This window comes from Hippocampus comes, unplaced genomic scaffold, assembly GCF_001891065.2.
Source record: "Hippocampus comes isolate QL1 unplaced genomic scaffold, H_comes_QL1_v1.1 scaffold104, whole genome shotgun sequence".
Taxonomy (NCBI): Eukaryota; Metazoa; Chordata; class Actinopteri; order Syngnathiformes; family Syngnathidae; genus Hippocampus; species Hippocampus comes.
In genome coordinates this window covers 2837759-2858321 of record NW_017806072.1, presented here as the reverse complement: position 1 = coordinate 2858321, position 20563 = coordinate 2837759, and the positions used below count along the sequence as shown (strand labels likewise).

Here is a 20563-nt window from a genome sequence, read left to right as displayed (position 1 = left end):
TTTTTTTTTATTATGAAGCACAACATTTCAAAATTTACACGCAAATAATCCAGTGTATTGTAAATCTCATTTATACATCTGCATTATGCTGTCTTTGGCTGAGCACAGTTACGGCCACTATTCGTTTTAGAGGTGGCGCGTGTATCAACATCATGAAGCCAATGAAGCATTCCTTAATAGAATATTGATGCCACAGCGTATCAATTCAACTTCCATTTGCTTCTCACCTATCAACAGGCAGGAAACCACTTGCTGTGGATTTATGCCAACAGCTTCATAAATCGTTCGCTGTTAGACAGCTGGTACCGTTACACTGTTTATCTTTCACTTCATAGCTTTGACTTAAGATGCCTTCAGTGCAAAGTGACTTTAGCCAGTGGGTCATGCTACTCGTGACCAACTGTCGACGATAAATGGTTCAAAATGTGACTCGAAATAATCCACTTACATTGCAAATCTAAATATTCCGTTTGTACTGCTCCTTTTCAAATCTGAAAGCGTGTCGTGCAGCGTGCCTCATCCCATTTGATCTGTAAAACTCACGATGAAGGCTAATTGAATTTAGTTGACAAATTGTCCTCCGTGGATCAAGAGACTGCTGCATATGACCGATGGGCTTGTCATTCACCAGAGGCAAAGTGAGCAAATAGCTTCATGAATGTGTCTGCATGCGTGTCAATGTGTAATGCAGCCGACACTCTCCATGGTTAATGTATCCGACTGCAAATGGTTCTGCGGTTGATGAGTGTGTCACGTTGTTTACATTAGAGATACTTTCTCTCCCTACTAGTATTTCCCCAAGCATGAGCAACTAAATTAAATGCCCCATGCCAATACGAATGGAGCGTCGGGCTCTCCAAGGCTGACAGTGTTGTCCTCAAATCATACGAAGCCAATAAAAAGGACTACTTTGGGCCTAAAAAAAAAAAAAAAAAAAACATATTTGAGATTTGTGGGGAAATACACCCTCCAGTTATCAAAAAAAAAAAAACATTCGCAGACAATATTACAAAACGGCTTGGTGAGAAGTGCAATTTGTATCTTGTCCATCCAAAGTTGATACTTACAAGTACTTTTTATTTTCATAGACGTCATGTAGCTTTAAAACATGCGGGTGTTCGATGAGCTTCAGAATGGCTATTTCCCGCTCCACCTGGATGAAAGAAAATGGAAATAGGAGTAAAGGGGCAGGTAGGAGAAAAGGGAGGTAGAGAAAAAGGAGTTTGATTAGTGGTCCGTCAATTAACTACAGCATATAAAATATAATAACAGTGCTCACAGAATGGCTTGGATAATGTTTATCTCATCTTGTTTGCGCTGCTTCATGTTACTAAGCAGAATTAGTGGAGGAAAAATTCTTCATACGGCACAGCCTATGAAAGACGTGGCAGTCAAGTCCACTAGGCTGCTACAATGATAAACTCAGTGGTGGCGGACAACATTATTGAATTCATATATGTTACGTTCATAAGAACAGTATGATGTTATGTCAGTGCAATTCACTGTATTTCTCCAGATTTCAAATTTGTATCTTGATTTCTTGGAATGCTGATTCACAGAGGCATGGCAAGGGAGCTTTATTTCATCCATCGCAGCTTTATTTCATCCATCGATCTGCATCGCTTTATCCTCCCGAGGGTCACGGGCGTGCTGGAGCCTACCCCAGGCGGGGTACACCCGGAACTGGTTGCAAGCCAATCGCAGGGCATTTTTATTTCTTATTAGTATTTACTTCATGGCACAAGGTAACTCAATGTGCTTTACATAAATAAAGGCGTAACAGTGAAAAGCATCCATCCATCCATTTCCCGATCCACTCTATCCTCACAAGGGTCGCAGGGGGTATTGGAGCCTTTCCCAACTGTCTTCGGGCAGTAGGCGGGGGACACCCTGAACTGGTTGCAAGCCAACCGCAGGGCACACAGGGATGAACAACCATCCACGCTCTCACTCACACCTAGGGACAATTTAGAGTGTTACATTAACCTGCCATGCATGTTTTTGGAATGTGGGAGGAAACCGGAGAAAACCCACGCGGGCACGGGGACAACATGCACAGTTAAAAGCATTTAAAAACAAAATTATTAATTATAATATTAACAACTTTCAAAAACAAAGTACATAAACAAAAGGTACCTGACTAAAATTACAATAAGAAGGAACTGTGCAAGAAAAAGATTTAAAAAAAATGTATTTTTAAAATGCTTGAAAAAAATGCCAATCATAGGCAATGGGGTGGGGGGGGGATAATAGTTTTTAATTTATTTAAAAGCACACCTTCCTTCAGAGATGTTGGAAAGGAGAGCAAAACAGGACCACTCTATTCCCCCCAGTCAAGCACACTTCAGCTTTTACATGTTTTTCTCATTCCTGAGTTGGGGATAAAATATTTGTTTGGAAATTAAACAAAAAGTGCATTAACCTGTCGAGAGTCTATCTACTAAACATACTGCTCACAGCTAGCAGTAGCAAGAAGGTGTCAAAATGTCCACTTGCATCAACTTCTCTCAGTGGATGGTCGCCTTGTCTATGATAGTAAGTGCATAAAAACAGTAAAACGTCCACCGCGAGCTGACAGCTGACTCCACACGTTTCTTTCTTCACTTGAAGAAATGCTGAGAGGCTTCTACACTGTTTCGGGAGACCAGTGGGCACTGGCTTTCACTGAAATCAAGAGGATGAGTTTGGAATTGTATCTCGAGAAGCTGGAGTCAGCATGAACAGCTGTCACTGAATGTCGGCACAAAGCCTACTTGGTCAAATTTTACTGGCTCGCTAGGTTTACAGCCATGAGCTCTCCCTTCTCCTTCTTTCCTTCCTCCATCATTTATGTGTGGATTTGACAAATGAAGGAGATGGGAAGACTCCTCTGCCATGACTCGATCAGGTCAATGTCACTTTCCTTGAGTGCCATGTAACGCGAGTTGTTTTTAAGAGCCCGCATGTTGAGTTTGTCCTGATTTGATTGGGTCCTGCCCACTTGTTGAACAGAAAGCACCATTTACATCTTCAAACTGGTCATACAGCTTCTCTTCAGTGGGAGAAACTGTTTGGTTAATCAGGGCTAATCTTGACTAATGAGCATTATGAGCAGCAGTGCATCATGACACTCTCACCTGGCGCTGCGCTTTGTGGATAAGAACGGGCTGACAGCACCTCTCTCGCTGGCAGCCGGGATCCCCGCAGAGAGACTAATGCTACACGGGATTCAAGGCGAGATGAGCTGTCGAAATGCTACAAAGCCTGCAGCAGGCTTGTTAAGCTACCTCTAGCCACCTACTCTCCATTAATTGAAATACAAAGCATGAGGCTTAAGTTAATGTGGAGACTTAACTGTAAAACTGCATGATTATTGCAAGATTAAGCTGTTGATTAACTCACGGAGGTGAGTTGTTTAGGGCACCACATGCGCTTTCTAGCTTATGGGAGAAATGACCTGCAAAACACCGTCAGACTCACCGCGAATCAAGTTAAGGGTTCTGTCAGTACAAAGACATGCATGCAGGTATTCAGGTAGTTGGATACATGCACCTTCTTAATTGTATTATTCATGTTACTATTGCACTTCCTGAGACTCAATAATTATCTTAACTAATAACCAAGCAGCTTCTCGAGAGGAAGAATAGGGAGCACATCCATACACTGAAGTCAGATCGCATAAATGTAATAGCCAAACGGTGTTTTGGCGGCAATATCATAATTTGACTCGTTAAGTGTGTGGTTATTGTTCTTGACTGGGCAACATTAGGTGAACATGTCGAAACACGAGCTTGTCATGATAGGTTGACTGGCAGCACTTCGATCCACAGGGAATCCATCAGCTTCATATCCTGCCACATTAAAAGGATCAATAGGCTCCAGCACACATGAGGATTGCTGCCTTAACTACAACCACAGCGATGGATGCTGTTGTTGTGAACAGGAAAGACAGACCTTCTGAATAAATAGGAAGAATTGTACAATTGATGTTTAAATTAGGCAGACCACACACCATTGTCGTGTACATGGCCACTCTTTGCAACCTAAAAAGTTACCTGATAGTCTTTTCAAATCATCCAGGGTTATATTACCCAAGTCAGCACATATTCTTCCACTGTGCTGACTTGTATTTGTCTTTGGGTCCTGCCGTCTTCGACAGGATTCTCTGTCATCACTGGCAGACATCTCACTCACTGTTTACACAATCGCTATCTCGGATCCGCTTATCCTCACAAGGGTCACGGGGTTGCTGGAGCCTATCCCAGCTGTCTTCGGGCAGTAGGCGGGGGACACCCTAAACTGGTTGCCAGCCAATCGCAGGGCACACAGAGACGAATAACCATCCACACTCACACTCACACCTAGGGACAATTTGGAGTGTTCAATCAGCCTGCCATGCATGTTTTTGGAATGTGGGAGGAAACGGGAGTACCCGGAGAAAACCCACGCAGGCCCGGGGAGAACATGCAAACTCTACACAGGGCGGCCAGAGCTGGAATTGAACCCGGTACCTCTGCACTGTGAGGTTGACGCGCTAACCACTGGAGTACCGGGCCGCCCAGAAATGAGAGAGGGTTTGCCTACAGACAAGGCCCGGGCTCGAACTTGGGTTCAGCAGTCAGGAATTGCTGTCGTACACCACTGGGCTATCGTTCGACTATGTGATTCATCAAGTGAAAAAGATTGCATGTTTGCTCATGTGTCAGAGGGTGACTAGGAAGACGGTGCCTTCCTGGGACTTGGATAAATGGGACAAATAAGAGGCTGCATGCACTGGTGGTCATAAATGTCACTCAGCTCGAAAATGATGAGAGCCTGCTTAGCATTGCCCCATCAGCCCCATATTGATTCTTGAAATCATGGGCCTGCCTCAGAATAGATGATCAAACAAATAATGGCAAGCATCAGTATCATGGCGTCCAGAGTTCAGTGAGAAGAGGGGATCGCAGGCAGGCAGTAACAAAGATGCAAAGACATTAGATATGTGGGCTGTCACAGGAATCCAGAGGCTGGCCCAAAACTTCAGAGGGGAAAATACTGGATCACAAGTTCTGTCATCTCACACTCTCCGCTTATTGCATCTTGTACCCTTTGGTCCACTAGTCTCTCTCATGCACCGAGAGGGAAAACACAGACATTTCTATCACAACTGCCCCCTAGTCCTCCAAGGCAGACAACCGAAATGTCCCTTGATGCTGAAAAATGGGGATCAAAGTCAACCAGGCAGTCATGTGTGTCAGATATTAAAAACACGAGGGTGGCTACGCTCGCATAGGAGTCCCGGCAATGTAAAAACACAAAAGATGGAATGTGAGAGGACTGAAGCAAATGCACTGTAATGGAGAAGACTAAACAGGAAATGCCAACGTGAAAGGAAGACAGAGCATGGTGGCAGTGCCGGCTTGCTAACCGTACCATGACTTCCTCGCACCCACCTGGGCCTTTGTCTTGCTGCCTAATTAGTAGCTAATACAAGACTTTCACAAGGCATCGTTGTGATGAGATGTGTGATGACAGAGGACCAAAAAAGCAGGAAGGGAGGAGAAGCAGGGTGAACTGAACCAATTGTATGAACAAAAACACTTCCCGAGGCACACTGGACACACTAAATCAAAAACAAAGTCCTGAAAAACCCAATAACTCAAAGTAAGCAACAAACAAAAACCCATAACATTAGCACAATGATCTGACGGCGATTGGTCGGTGTGGCAGTCCTTTTAAATAAAAAGGAGCTAATGCCATGATGACCTCCAATGCCACCTGTTGGTCACAAATGGAACAGAACCATGACAATTGTGGTAAAATGCATATTAAAAGCATTTAACTCATTCACTCCCAAAGACGTATTTAATGGCCGGCCATTTTCAGACCCTTTCAGACCCTTTTCAAGTACAGTCAATGTAAAATGAGGAGCTGGGATTAAATGTGTGGCGTCTGAAAAGACATCTAAATATGTCTTTGGGAGTGAATGAGTTAATCATGGTGTTAAAGGACATATTATGGAAAAGTGATTTTTTTTTAATTGTGGTGGTCATAGGACTGCCTGGGCACCCATCAACCAATAAATACATTTTTTTTTTCTTGGTCACAGAGTGGGCCGGACTGCATCTCAGACCCACTATTAAATAAAAGTAGGATTAATTTGCATGTGTATTTATATAACAAAAGGACAAAGCATACACAACAATGGATATATAGAGCATATTGTCTACTAAACAGTAGACTACATAGAATTAAGGTATGAAGGAAAAGAAGAGTGATGGCAAGTGAGTGTTCAACTATCAGTGCGCAGAATGAGAGGAAACAGCAGTCGCTTGGTCTTCCTGACAAAAAGAGTCAACTCGTCACCCATCCATACTTTTGCCATGTCGACACATTGTGCACACACACGAATGCAGACCCCACCCATCACTGCCAACCAGTTATGAGTCAATTCCATCCATCCGTTCATACATGTACTGATACAGTACGTATTGGATGTCAGTCAGTGAGGCAGTGGGAGGGAAAAAAATCGCAGTGCAACACCAGAAGGCTGAGTCGCCAAGCTAATGTTTTCTGATGTGTGTGTGTGTGCGTGTGTGTGCGTGTGTGTGCGTGTGTGTGTGTGTGTGTGTGTGTGTGTGTGTGTGTGTGTGTGTGTGTGTCCAGTATTTGATTACATCAAGGTTGCACTGCAACTTTAATGGGTTGGCCACGGCTGACATCAGTTTCAAATAATTAAACTGTCTTGTCCTCTTTCACACTTTGCTACAAGTAAACCGGGGGGTGTGTTCCGATGATATTTAGGTGCTCCAGTGACAAATGTTTCCACTTTTTTTTTCCCAAGGGTCATGTTTCTCCTGATTTAGCCTGTTCTAGTGAGAACTGCCCAGTGTTTTAGCTTCCATTCCAAATAGGCCACAACATTAACATTTAAAAGCAACTTTAATCTTGACTATTCATCACTACTGCATCAACGGCAAAGAAACGTGTAGCAGGCGTTTCTGATAATGACTGCATCAGTAATCTTTTGTGACGAGGAGGTAAATTCTTCACAAGGGGTGGTTTGATCAATGCCAGAGACATGTAAATCAATATTGACAGTGTCTGGTAGTCCTTATCCTTCATCCATCTAACACCCATTCGAATTTTGCTCATTATCTCTCTTCATTCTTTACTGAGCTCCTTCAATTATAAACATTAGCCTTAGTTTTTTTTTCTGTCAAATCTTCAGTTGTTGTTTATACTCAGGTCTGGGATGCTAATAGATGAATCTGGCTGCTACTTATATTGCTGGCAGGCTACATTATTTCGCACGAGCAGGCGCACCCGTGGAGAACCTTGGCCATAACACAAGTCTAATGCAGTGGTTCTTAACCTTGTTAGAGGTACCAGTTCATATGCACATTCACCGAACCCTTCATTAGTGAAAAATAAAAATCAGATTTTTTTACAAATTCAAGACATAAACGCATTTATTAAAAACAGAAAACGTAATAAAATTTCAAGACATAAGTACATGTTTTTTTAACTGTGCAAAAAATGAACCACCCAGTGATGGCCAAGATTGCATGTAATAACTAATTGACATGTCGAGTCGGGTGTGTCAGAGGCAGAGGCTCCGTCGAACCCCTGAGACTGAGTCACCGAATCCCTGGGGTTCGATAGAACCCAGGTTATGAACCACTGGTCTAATGGGAGAGGCCTGCCAGATCCCGAAGTCAAAGGTTGCGATCATGTATCCTTTGGAACTCCAGCATAGTTTCTTAGGATGGTGTGAAACAGCAGGACAAGGTTTGTGTGAAAGGACATCCAATGAGCATGTACACAAGCCACCCACAGGGACGATTTATCATTGACAGGCAGGCAGCGTAAGGCTTTGTTCAATTGTCACTCATTTGAAAGGAGCTTTTTTTGTCTGGTTTTCAGTCTCTCCCTCCTTTTGCTTAGATAATAAATTGAACAGTACTGATAAGGTGACCTTCAATTGATACAGATGGGAAATAGAATCTGAAAGAAAACTTATTTAAATGCACAAGATATTTATTTTCTAGATGTGTGGTTTCAAACAAGTGTTGAAATACAATATGCCATGCATTAACGCCCAAAATATATGACACACATGACATGCTTCCAGTCCAACTAAAGAAGTCATAAAAAATAATCGGGAAACTTGGTTAAAAAAAGGCTCTCTGACAGACAATAATAATCATAATAATTATTATGATGATGATTATTATTATTATTGTTATTGTTGAAAAAGTAACATGAAAGTGACTGTACCTGCAAAACCTCAATGCCTTCGGTCAAACACTCCAAAAACGGTGCAGTCTCATTTTTCACAAAAACAACACATTTTGTCTTTCAAAGTAACAAAATATGTTTTTAAAGGTGATGATTGTACACGAAATAAATGAAGTGATCAAATCCATTCTCTACCAAATATTGACTTTTGACAGTTGATATTTGTTAGATTAGTTCAAGTTCAAGTCAACTTTATTGTCAAATGCGCTCTCTGTGCAACATACAGCACAGATGAAATTTCTTTCCTCTCAACCACAGGTGAGAGAGGAGCCACTGCGGGTGCCCGCACGGCCATCAACAGAATAAATAGTTAACATAAAATGACAAAATAATACCACACAACACATAAGACACAGAGAGTCGTGCAAACTTAACCACTTTTTCTGCATATACTTTGTTGTTTGAAGCAGTTATAGATGCAAGAGGAGAGATTCCTTTTCATCAATGATCAAAGACGTCATGCTTATTTTATTAGTAAAGTATCGGTTAAACTAAGGTTTGAGTTAATTGTGGTAGGACACCGCTGACAACTTGTGTGGAGGCATGCCACAACACGAACTATTGAAACAGGTAGAAGACAACCCAAAGCAAGAAAGTGAGCAATGAATGATTCTTATTTGGTTTAGTTATTCAAGCAGACAGAGGCGATGACCTGACAGTGGCTCACTCAGCTCACTAATTATCTCTGAACATTAATACAGAGCCTGGCCACTGACACCTGAGTCTGCTCAATACTGGTTATGCACTGGACTCAATAACGGCAGCTAAGCAGTGTAAGACTGGTCAACTGAAATGACCCTATTACTCCGAAACGTAAAGTCGAGAAATGTCACCGGGAATGTCATTCAGCTTCGGCAGACAAACAACCACATCCCAGATGAACCATTAGCAAAGACAGAAAACTGCATTCAAAATGGAATCATTGTCTTGAACCTGTATCTGGACAACAACATCTGTACAACAGTACACAGACGATCAAATAACTCATGACACAAACCTCACGGTACTACACTGCTGTGTGTATTGCTTTTCATGACAGGTATCTGGTCACAGCGACATTTCAATACAATGAATTTATTGTTAGGATCATGCGTGATGAACTTCCCCCAAGGCTTTTTGTCCACAAGTTATTTTCCAACCCACAGCCCTGAATGTCTGATGTGATCTGTGACGGACACAAGCTGTACAACTGGACATTCAAGGGAGAATTGAGTGCGTGTATTTGTGCATGTTTGTCTCGTGACTACACAGAATTCACATGATGATCCTGAAGCTGTCATGTCCTGTGTTAGTGCCTGTTACAGTGATGGTGAGGTCCTGTATTAGAATGGTCATATCACAACATTGCTGTGAACAGCAAAATGATACATTCCACATGACTTCATTGCTAATCAGTTATTGTATTCAATGCTTGATGGTGTCTTCTGTTTCACGTACACACTCGTACACTCATGCTCTTCAACAAACCTTTTGCAACCAAACATGATGCGGCTCCATTTCCGCAATGTCTGATACATCAGAAACTAGCCCAAACTGAACCTATGCTCCATGCTACTTATTATTTCAACAACACTTGGAAGACTAAATGAGAACAACTAAGGATGGGAATTGGTTTACTGATCAATTATGTTGAGGATTTAGCTACCATGTATTTAAGAAGAGATGACAAATTTTCCCTTAAACATACCATGCCAGTGTCACACTGAGTAGAATTCTGCAGCCCAAAGGAATTGTGCCATTACCAGAGGTCTCGTGAATGTGGCATGTACTATATTTTTTGTCAATGTAATTTGTTATATTCTGGAATTAATATTCACGTTTTATATTTGTTATTTTTCTTTTTTATTTATTGTTTTATTTTTAACGAGATAAATTGTTTAAATATTTACTGAACACAAAGTTATGTTTAAGCATGTCCTCTTCCGGTCAGCCATCTTAGAAAAGACATTATTGCTGCATGCCCATCAAAAGCAGAGAGCTGTGATTGAATTCCTTGCTTTGGAAGGGGAACTGCAACCCAGCATTCTCAAGACGTGGCAAAATGTGGACGGAGAACCTGCAATAGGCTACAGCACGGTCAAAAAGTGGGGGTCCAGCATTAACGGCGAAGAACAGGCGCCTGCTTTGAGTGACCATCATAACAAGCAAAGGAGTGGGAAAACATCCTCAGCGGTTAATCCTGGGAGTAGGGCAAGGGTCGAGGTGCTGACCAGAGAATATTATAGAGCCACCATCGATGGCATTCCTGAATTTACCGGAATACGCCGTGGAAGTGGGAGAAAAGTGGTAAAAGAGCGAGGCTCTGCAAAGGGTTGATGCATGTGGGTTCGCAGACAACTCGCAGCGGTGCACAAGGAGCTCTGTTTTGAAGCTGGTTTGGATCTTTTTCAGAGTCGCAAAGGTGATGAATGAATGAGTCTTTTCTCAAGTGGATTGCGACTGGGAATTGGACTTGATTTCGTCACTTTGAGTGTGTGTCTGAAAGAGCATTCACTCAATGGCGTCACCCCATGAACAAAGAAATTCAGTTGCAGTTCTCAGCTTCCGATGGGCATCCAGCAATGATGTCGTGTCCAACATGTCTGACAGGAAGAGGACTTAAACATATAAGCTACAAACCGAGATTTTTTTTTTTTTTTTACTATTCAATTATTATTAAGTTTAATTACATTGGGCTCATTACTTTGTTGACTACCCGTGTATGATAATGTGCACCCTAAAACAACACAACCTGGAAATAATCTTCAATAACATAACAAAATGTGAAATTATTCAACTGGTATAAAAGAGAATGCATCACGATCTTTCATTGGAAAGTGATGGACATAAAAACAAAACTTAAGTGGGTCAACAAGTCCAATGCAAAATCAAATAATGGCAACATGAAAAGGAAATGAGGGACAAACTTAATAAAATCTTCAAACCACCTGAGGGCAAAGCGACTGGATAAAAAGTGTCACACTGTCTAAAAGGGAAAAATATCTCAACACAGCAATGGTTGCGTTTTCACAAAGCCCATGCAATCAATTCAGACGTCTGTAGGTCTCCTGTTGAGCTCAACGGGGGATCCCTTTACATCTTGACGTATCTTGCTCCATTTCCTTTCTGTGCCTTCACACCATTTCTGCTTTATCTTCGGAATCAGCTAAACAACACTTCTACCACTTCGAACAACAGAACCATAAAAACAACCACATTTTCAACCTCAGTCAACATGACTTGGCATAAAACCAAACGGTATATATAGGTCAAAGGGGGGTTTCAATCCTCACAGCTTGTTTCCTGCGGGTAAAATCTATTTCCCTCTTTTCACAGAGCACCATCAAAATTCAAACAGAGATCGAAGTGGATAAGGATTTAGGAACAATGGGCCTCATTCCCTAACAGGTTCAGATTTTTTTTTAAATTAATTTACAAACACATCCACAAAAAATGGCATTCAATCACATGTTCCCTGACATATTTCCAATATATCTACACTAGATATGTCACAGCATTTGTGAGATCAAGATGTTGCGGTATTTACAGTGCCTCGATATTGGTGTGGTCTTGTCTCATAAAATGTTGAGTTGTTTTTGGGTGTGCTACATGTCGGCACGCTCCAGTGCTCTTTTCTTTCCTTGTTTCAGTATAGCGGCCCCTGATTCACCGCGTAAACCATGTGACCACATGATTTACACATGATTGGCTGATCGGCCCACATGAGTTCTCCATGTCGGTCACCTGATGAAAAATAGGTTTATGTACTGTATGTAACGCAATGAAATGCTTTAATGCCCGCCATCATGATTGGATCAGAGTTTTTGTATTGGAAAATGATAGCTAGAAATTCCTGTATCTGCTACCTGGAACCACACCAAAAGATACATGCCATGAACAACCACTTAGGTTGTGGGGTTGGGTGGAGTGGTGGCACATACAGTACTCCTGAAGTAATTACCCTACTATCTTGAGAATTGATCATGCACAATAAGTGTGAGAGGAAGCCCGGCATGCTACTGTCTGTAATTGTGTTTTTGAGGATTTGCTTCTTGCCAATACCAGAAAAGATCATATTTGGCCGACCTAACTGGGACATACTTTTGGCAATGTGAATCTTTTAACAATTTCTGATAACATTTTTCATGGCATAAATCCCCATTTAAAATCTCAAAAATCTCAATAAAACTTTCCCGGGATTTCAATTAGTTCAGGTCATGACAAAAACACGTCTAACAGTCATTGTTTGTGAAACTGGGCTAAACTGAGAGAGAGAGAGAGAGAGAGAGAGAGAGAGAGAGAGAGAGAGAGAGAGAGAGAGAGAGAGAGAGAGAGAGAGAGAGAGAGAGAGAGGTATGGCAAGGCAAAATATATAATCTTGCACCGAATGAACTCCAATACGTCTTACTGTATGACTTGAAGCAGTCAAGTAAACACCCCGCACAATTCCAAAACCATTCTGTGCTTCCACCTTATTAGGTATAAATAGTGCACAAAACTCTTCTGGCTTCTGGCTTTGCAGGGAGCCAAACTGATGGATCAACGTGAAAGGCCGCAACATATGAAAGCCATTTATTTTACTGCATGTCTGCATTAAATCTGCAATATACGCGGGCACGCACACACTCAACATACGGCGAGAGAAAGCGTGAGACTAAATGTGCGTGTTGGAAGCATTTCTATATCCACTCCACCCGCAGCAACAACAGAGATGGGAGGGAATGGTCAATCTGTAATCATTAGGGGGGCAGGTAGGAATTGCAGAAAAAAGAACGCTACGGTGGTGTGACTGAAATGTGGGGATAACAAGATTAAGGCAAGTGCGATTCATCTTGGCCTCAGACATTTTGTGCCTTGGCCGCCCACTGCAATGTCTGCCGCTACTTCATCACTTGCTTTGCTCTGCATCTTTAGTCCATTAGTTATTTTCGATCAGGTGTTTTCAAGCACAGCCAATGATCCAACTATCATCTGAAACAAAACTTTGGGATACAGCTGTATAAACACCGCTAAATTAACGTGTGGTCTCACAAAAGAAGTGAAATACACGACTCTTTCTCGTGGGAAAGTGCATGGTGCAGCATTAAAACTGCTATTGATTCTGTTAATTAACACTTCACGTGAAAAAGACTATTGATCCTTTCTTAAGTGTTTCAGGTCCAGCTACAGGTAGTGCAGCAAGCTTTCCTTCAATTCTTGTGTCCCAGTCCACACACGGGGATTCTTCTCTGTCTTCTAATCTCTTTGATTTTAAGACCATGGGACATGTCAGACCTCAGGAGTCTGCAAACAAGGACCATGACTGTGCTTAAGCGCACAGTAACCGCAACCATCCGCTTCAGACATGCCTTTTAAAGTTCCCCTCAGTCTGTCTCTCCATCCTTAACTCGATTCCTCCTCTACCTCTCCTCCTTTTGCTATCACTATTCGGGTACCACAGAGGGACTTTGAAGTTTTACTGCTTGAGGACCAGAGCAAGTCACTCAGGCTAATTAGATGTTCCTATCCCAACAGCGGTGGCAGGATCAGTCGCTACCAGCTTGCGACCTCAGAGGGAGATATGAGGAAAATATCAAGAGCAAACACACACTGCTGCATTCTGAGGATCACTCTGGTCTCCCAGCTAGACGCTAGAGCGTGCGGCTTGTAACAATTTAACCTGCCCTGAAACTAAAGGGCGGATTATGTCGCAGATATGCACCTTGTAATGATACAGAGAAGCGTCTGATCTCAATGGTAAAGCTTGTCAGAGTGGAATTAATCGGAATGGGATTCTTTTCTCTATTTTATGCACACAATCGGAATCAGTAAAATGATCAGCACTACTGGAGGTTGATCAATTCAGAATTTTGACATCCATTCCATAGTCCATGAAGCCTTCCTATAACATAAGATAACAATAATAATAATAATAATAATAATAATAACAATAATAATACACCGTGTTTTCTTCAAATGTTCAGATGGTTCTAATGCAACTGATTTGTACTGCACCACGTTTTGGCACTCTTAATTGTGGTACCCAGTAAATTGTTAAGTTCCTGGAGGCTGGGACTTGAGAAACCTCAATCTTGTGTTCGGTTGATATGGAATCATTTCTTCCAGTCTGTTGACAACAGAAACAGTGTGGTATGATATAATATGCTGATTAACATGAATATAATAAAGCTTAATGCAATGAGAGGCTAAAATAAAGTCATCAACACTCACAATCACTGAGATTTAAGAAAGGGACGGAAGGGGTTATTCCTTTCTCAGTCAACTCAAACTTACGAGAAGTATGTCTGTGAAAATGTCCCTATTAGTATCAAAAATTGTTTATTGAAGAAAAATGAAAGATTTACCAAACCAGCTCCGGTGCAAAAGGAAAAGTTGATAGGGGAATGCAGTCCTGCTTTGTTACAACCTGTGGAGCTGTGAACTCAAGAGTTCAACATCATCATCCATCCATCTATTCGTCCGTCTGTTTTTATATACATGTATTGCTTATCCGATTCTGGGTCACAGTGAGCATGAAAGGCAGACGACAACCTGGATTGTTGTTGGCCAGTCAGTCGCAGGGCACTAACAACCATTCACGTTCACATTCACATTGTCACTGAGTGGGAACTGAACTTAAGCCGCCTGCACCAAATATGTACAGTATATATGTAATGTAAATAACTGTATAACTTGGTATTTCATACACACACACACACACACACACACACACACACACACACACACACACACACACACACACACAGAAATGAGGAATCATTCTCTCCTCCACGGGCGACCCAAGGTATTAACATAAAATAAAGAAGTGACATCTGAAAATACGACGTGATGCTCTCACATGCTGCTCTCACATGCTGCTGTAGGCAGTAAGCGAGACATAAACGCAGACAAGCAGCAGTGAGAGAATATGAAAAAAAAAGTGGTTTCCGGATTCAAGAAAATAGTTTCATCTTTAAATGGAACATCACTTCATAATAGCGCGCAATGCCCATCAACACACTCGAGGTTCGAAAACCCCACTTCAATGAAAATGTTCACCCCAGAGTTTCAAATTCAGCCAATTTTGTGGAGCTGTACCCCAAACAGACGGCAACAGCAGAGCTCCCTCTTTGAGGTTGTGTGCAAAGATTCATGTCCACAGACATGCTAGAGGCCGGAAGTAGAAACGAGAGTGACAATGGTTGAGTTCAGTAATTGCTATCAAAGTGCACCTTCAGCAAAAGCCTTGGTCTCGTCGGAAACCTGTCAGTGGATTTGCCATGTGTTACTATCTCACCTGCCACACACAAATACACACATGTGCGTCTCTAAAATGATGATGCCCCGTGTATATACAGTACTACAGAGTCAGCCAAAATAACGTAAAACATAAATCACATCAATATTTAAAGACCAAATTTATTCAGACATCACAAGACTAATACAAGTCATCTTTGGCCACAAAATTACAGGAAGTGGTCAAAATGGTGGCAATTTGTTTCGAGACATTTTTTGTGTATGGCAACTACGACTTGGGTAATTTTGGTCAAAGTGTCCACAGGGATTGCTGCACATAAAATTTCCATTTTGTGTCAGAGGGAAACCAATGGAGTCGGTTTCCTGCGATACAAAATATTACCTATCAGGGAGAACACATGAAGATGCATGGGCAGTAATCCCATTGGACACTTTGGCCAACATTACCCAACAAGTAGTTTGCCACACACAGAAATGTATGGAAGCAAATAGTGAAGCTACGAGGCAAATACTTTTTGTCAAAGAAGTTTTTTTTTTGTGGTTGACTTATATGACACTTATCGGACTCCCCCCCCCCCTCCCCCCCGAGCCCTATCTGATGCAAACAGCATTTCATTTACATTTAAAATAGATTTTGTGTTGAAAATCAACTTTAATATGGTTAAGGGTATTTAAATCATGTGAAAGGGGTCAGATTAGGAAACAAAAACGGTTTTTTGCTATCACAGAATGTCATTGATTGGAGGTGGGTCCAGAATGTATCCTGGACCTGATGACCAGGGGTTTTGCTTTCGAACATTTACACTTTCTTGCACACCAAACTAACCATGCCACCACATTTTTTCTGCACTTGTGCTCCAGACATGCTTCAACAGAAAAGCGCCTTCTTCAAACTGTTCCCACAGCAATGAAGCCATGGACTTAGTATTTCATTCTTTCTTTTTCTAGGGAAAAGACTGATCAAAAATAGCATCAGGCGTAGTAGCAGCTTTGTTTCTACAGCAGTCATGAAATCCAAATTGGCACACAAGTCCAAAGCTGCTGTAGTGCCTTACTAACATATGCTAATGCGGGAGTAAAGTCATAATACAAGAAACGTTTGTATTAAAAACACTTCTCAAACATGAATATAAAGCAATTAAATGAAAATGTGTCTGTGAGTAAGGCGGTCACTGAACGTCCCCTCTTGTGCCGTTTGACAGAAGGTATTATGCGGTGCACGGTTCAGAAATTTCGCATGTCGGGACCACTGTAAAGCAAGCATAACGACAAGTAAAAGGTGATGCCTTCAGCGTAAGAGGAATGAGCGAACTGGGGAGACGTTGTCAAATTAAGGGGATTATTAAAACTGACTGCTTATCAGGCCCCACTATCGGAGCTGCAATGCCATTCCGTTCAGAGACTGAAGGATTCACGCGATGCAAATGAAGGAATTTATTTTCCATTTGCAGAATTTGTAGTGTAAGCAAGTCTGCGCCCTGCTTTCAATCCCTTAGACAAACAATTACAGTGTGGCCTCAGCGAGTGTCCTTTTAAGGCAATTTTCTGGCGGCACTATCTTGTCCTCCATCCCCAAGTATTCCATCAAAACAAAGGCCAATTTTGCAACACGACAAATTTGAAAGGCATGTCAACTGGACTGCTCTGCAAGAAACTTGACAAGCAAAAAGGGTTTGTCCTATAATACTGTATACTGTATGTAAAATGCAATGCAAAACTGGAATAAAATCATAGAAAATAAAAACAGGACGAATCCCAATTACGAGCCGTTACTATACGATAATGGCTTCGTATACGCAGTGTATTAACAGGATTTGTCATTCAAGCAGCCTAATGTCCAAAGTTGAGCTAGATAAATAATTCATGTACATTACTGCGTTTTGGGAAGTCCGGAGCAATGTTTCCCAAGAGAAGGCCATCAACAAGCATTCATTACCATTATATTACCATTTGCCTAATGACAAATAAACAACATCAACTTTCCGTTTCCCCATCAAAACCCAAGACACTCTACAAAACAAATGCTTCTTCTGAGTGGGACCACAAAGCTCTTAACACACTTCGACTCGACAGTCGAATTTTAAAAACAATGCACATCATTACGTTATTCTCCACACAGCCCAATAAACTCACTAATGACTTCTATAAACAAACCCTAAAGTTCTTACAGGACTATCATCATGACTATCAAGTGAGATGAGATCACAGTCAGCACGAAATTGAAAAACACATCCCCGCTATCTCATATTTGAATTTCCTATCCTGTGCAGGTATTCCTTTCAATTCTCTCTCTCTCTGAAACTTGATAAAATCACGCGGTTCCAAAAAAGAATGACATTGTGCCTTTTGGGGAGGTTCAGCCCGAGTTGTTGTCAAATAACCGTTGGTTGTCTGGGGAGAGTGTTTTTTTGCCACACTTTCAAACGTTGTTTTAGCCTAGAGCTCCAAGGACTTGCCTGTCGTGCCTGCTCACAAGCAGCGGGTTTGCGCAGCGGCTCGGTATTGAGAAGGGCATGATTGCATAACCATCGGGGAGGCATGACGGAGGCGTCTGATCATCCCAAATTTATTCTGCAGAGTGACAAGCGACACGCAGCCAGTCGTAAAGAACTCTCCTCAAAAGACGTGAAGAACAAGGCGTCCTGAAATAGAGGACATAGCCTTCTGATCCCCACATCATCTCCGCAGTCTTGCACTTGATATAAATATATATGGAAGCAACTGAGGAGTCTTAAATATGTACCTCAAAACTATGACAGGTTTCCCAGGATGTGTAAACTACCAAAAAAAAAAAAACTATCTAAAATAAAATGTACTCTCAAAGGTTAAGATAGCACGAGAATGGGATAGGACAGGAGGGTGGATAGCTTTATTTTGGAAAATAAAGCTATCTTGTACATAAAATGAGACTGGCGATCGTTACTCTCTTCCTTCCACAAACCAAACATGTTGACGTTGATGGAGTCAAACACAGCAAACTAAACATGAACTCTTTTATTCCCTATGACGTATGAATACGTCAATAAAAGCCACTATGACTGCCGACCTAGGACGTATTTAAACATCATTTCCTTTATTTATTTATTTGCGGCGTAGAGAGTTGAAGGGTATGACGCAGCCCCTGACTAACGACCAGGCTTGTCTGCATTATAAATCATTAAAAATCCGTCCATCAGGTGGCAGCGGGTGTAAGGGATCAGCCAGGAACATGCTGCAGAACAAGTAGAAGTCGAGGGGGAGGGATGCATGGGTGGAGTTGTGGACTAACGTGTAGTTAGTAGAGAGTGTATTCGAACCAGTAGCGATGGAGGAATCAAAACAATCAACCCGTGAGCATTGCTTCTGTGGAAGAAAACCTCCCACCATGATGAGGGAGGTGGAGCTGCTGAAAGCAGGATGCATTCGTCCGCGCAAAAGTCACAAGCGACCATCAAAAGAGGCTCTGTGTGCATGAACATTGTCTGCCTCAAGCAAAGGCCACACCGCAGTTGCCTTCGCAAAGTGAAACTAGAATTCGGTGTAAGACATGCTGTGTGCCCTTGTATCAGGGCAATGCCTTCATTTTGTACCACACGCAAAAAAAAAAAAGTAAATAAATAAAAGAAAATAAAAAACATGCATAAATTGCAAGGTGAAGGGGACACACACATACAGGGGCACAAAATTGCATGGAAGAGGGGACACACATGCAAGCACGTGAATGTGTGCGTGCACACACGAACAGTGCACTTATACATGCAAACATACATGTGCACACTCCCTAAACTCATTGTTTGTTTGTGTCTGTTCATGGTTCATTTCATCAATTCAACAGCGTGAAGGTAAATATTTTTGCTATCAAAAGCCCCTTTGTGCTGTTGTTTGTTTTTGTAGAAGGAAAGTCTTATTTAGATGCTTGAGATGCCACAAAAGCAAAAAAAATAGTGGTGCCATTCTTAAAGTGATGCTTGTAATGAATGCTTTTACAAAAGGGTCTTTTTCTTCAGTTTTTTTTTTCTCAGAAAATGCGAAAGAACAGAAAAAGATTCTCATCTTTCCTGTGGTAGGCTTCGTGTTCGGATCGCAGTACAACACAACAATTTGTAGCCCTTCCAAATCGGTCAAAATCCAAGGGCTGCGATGGAGGGGTTTGCTCCAGCGAAAACGGCAGAGAGTCAATGAGTGAATAAAGCACGTGTGACTTACCTTCATTAGTACTGACTCGCTGAGTTTCTCGCGATTGACGATCTTTATGGCGACTTTCTGGCATGTAACACAGTGAACTCCAAGCTTGACCAATCCTACAAAAAGCAAACCAAACAGCGCATTAAGTCCAACAGTTTGATGCTGAATAAAGTTTGTATTTGACATGAAAGCAAAGAAAATGCATTCATTTGCGGCCAAAAATCGATTCTGTGCATGTCATAGCATCTCTCTTGGCCGCACTGCTTTCAGCATGTGTACATGTATGTCATATTTCAGCACTAGTTCTGGCTGATGCAACTTAAAACTTGATGAGCAAAAGGGCAGTTGCTTTCACCAATCACGTTGACATTTCATCCTTACTAGGCCTCCAAGCCGCGCTTCACTGACATCAGCGTTTTTCCATCTTCTAATTGGTTTGTCAAAGCAAAACTTGTGTCACCGCCAACTTTGACTCGCAAAACCCATCTGTAGCGATCTGCATGTCGATGCATTAAAAAAAAAAAAAAAAAAAAAAAAAGATCAGCACCTGATGTGACAAAATGTATTTCATTATGATGGTATATTTTTGTCATGTAATTAGAAACATACACAACATTTCTGAATCGCTCCGGATCCCGTATGTTGCACAGTTATATGCTTTTAGACCACATTTATGTATCGTATTGAGGGGTTGTATATTTACCAGGCGGATTAAGTCCGATAAATCCCAACTGAAGGGCCAGGTACCAAATGAAAGGTTGACACTCATGACAGCGGGGTGGTCTCGGCAATAAAAATAAAGTAGCTGTAGGTTTCCGCTGAGATTTTAATGGGCCTGTGGTTGCTGAATTTAATGCGATGTATCGTGATATGTGAACTGAGAAGACATTGTTTACTGACCACACTGATGTAAAATGGCTTG

The 20563-nt window shown here is 41.7% G+C and overlaps 1 protein-coding gene across 3 annotated transcripts in view; it reads right to left on the bottom strand.

Moving 5' to 3' along the window:
- Window positions 1-20563, bottom strand: part of brsk2a (BR serine/threonine kinase 2a) — a 182463-nt gene that overhangs the window by 57389 nt on the left and 104511 nt on the right. For all 3 annotated transcript variants that reach the window (XM_019894134.1, XM_019894136.1, XM_019894135.1), the window contains exons 2-3: window positions 19663-19757; window positions 1068-1153 (exon numbers count right to left, since the gene is read on the bottom strand). In XM_019894134.1, the coding sequence (XP_019749693.1) occupies window positions 1068-1153; window positions 19663-19757 (181 nt within the window). The remainder of the gene's footprint in view (window positions 1-1067; window positions 1154-19662; window positions 19758-20563) is intronic.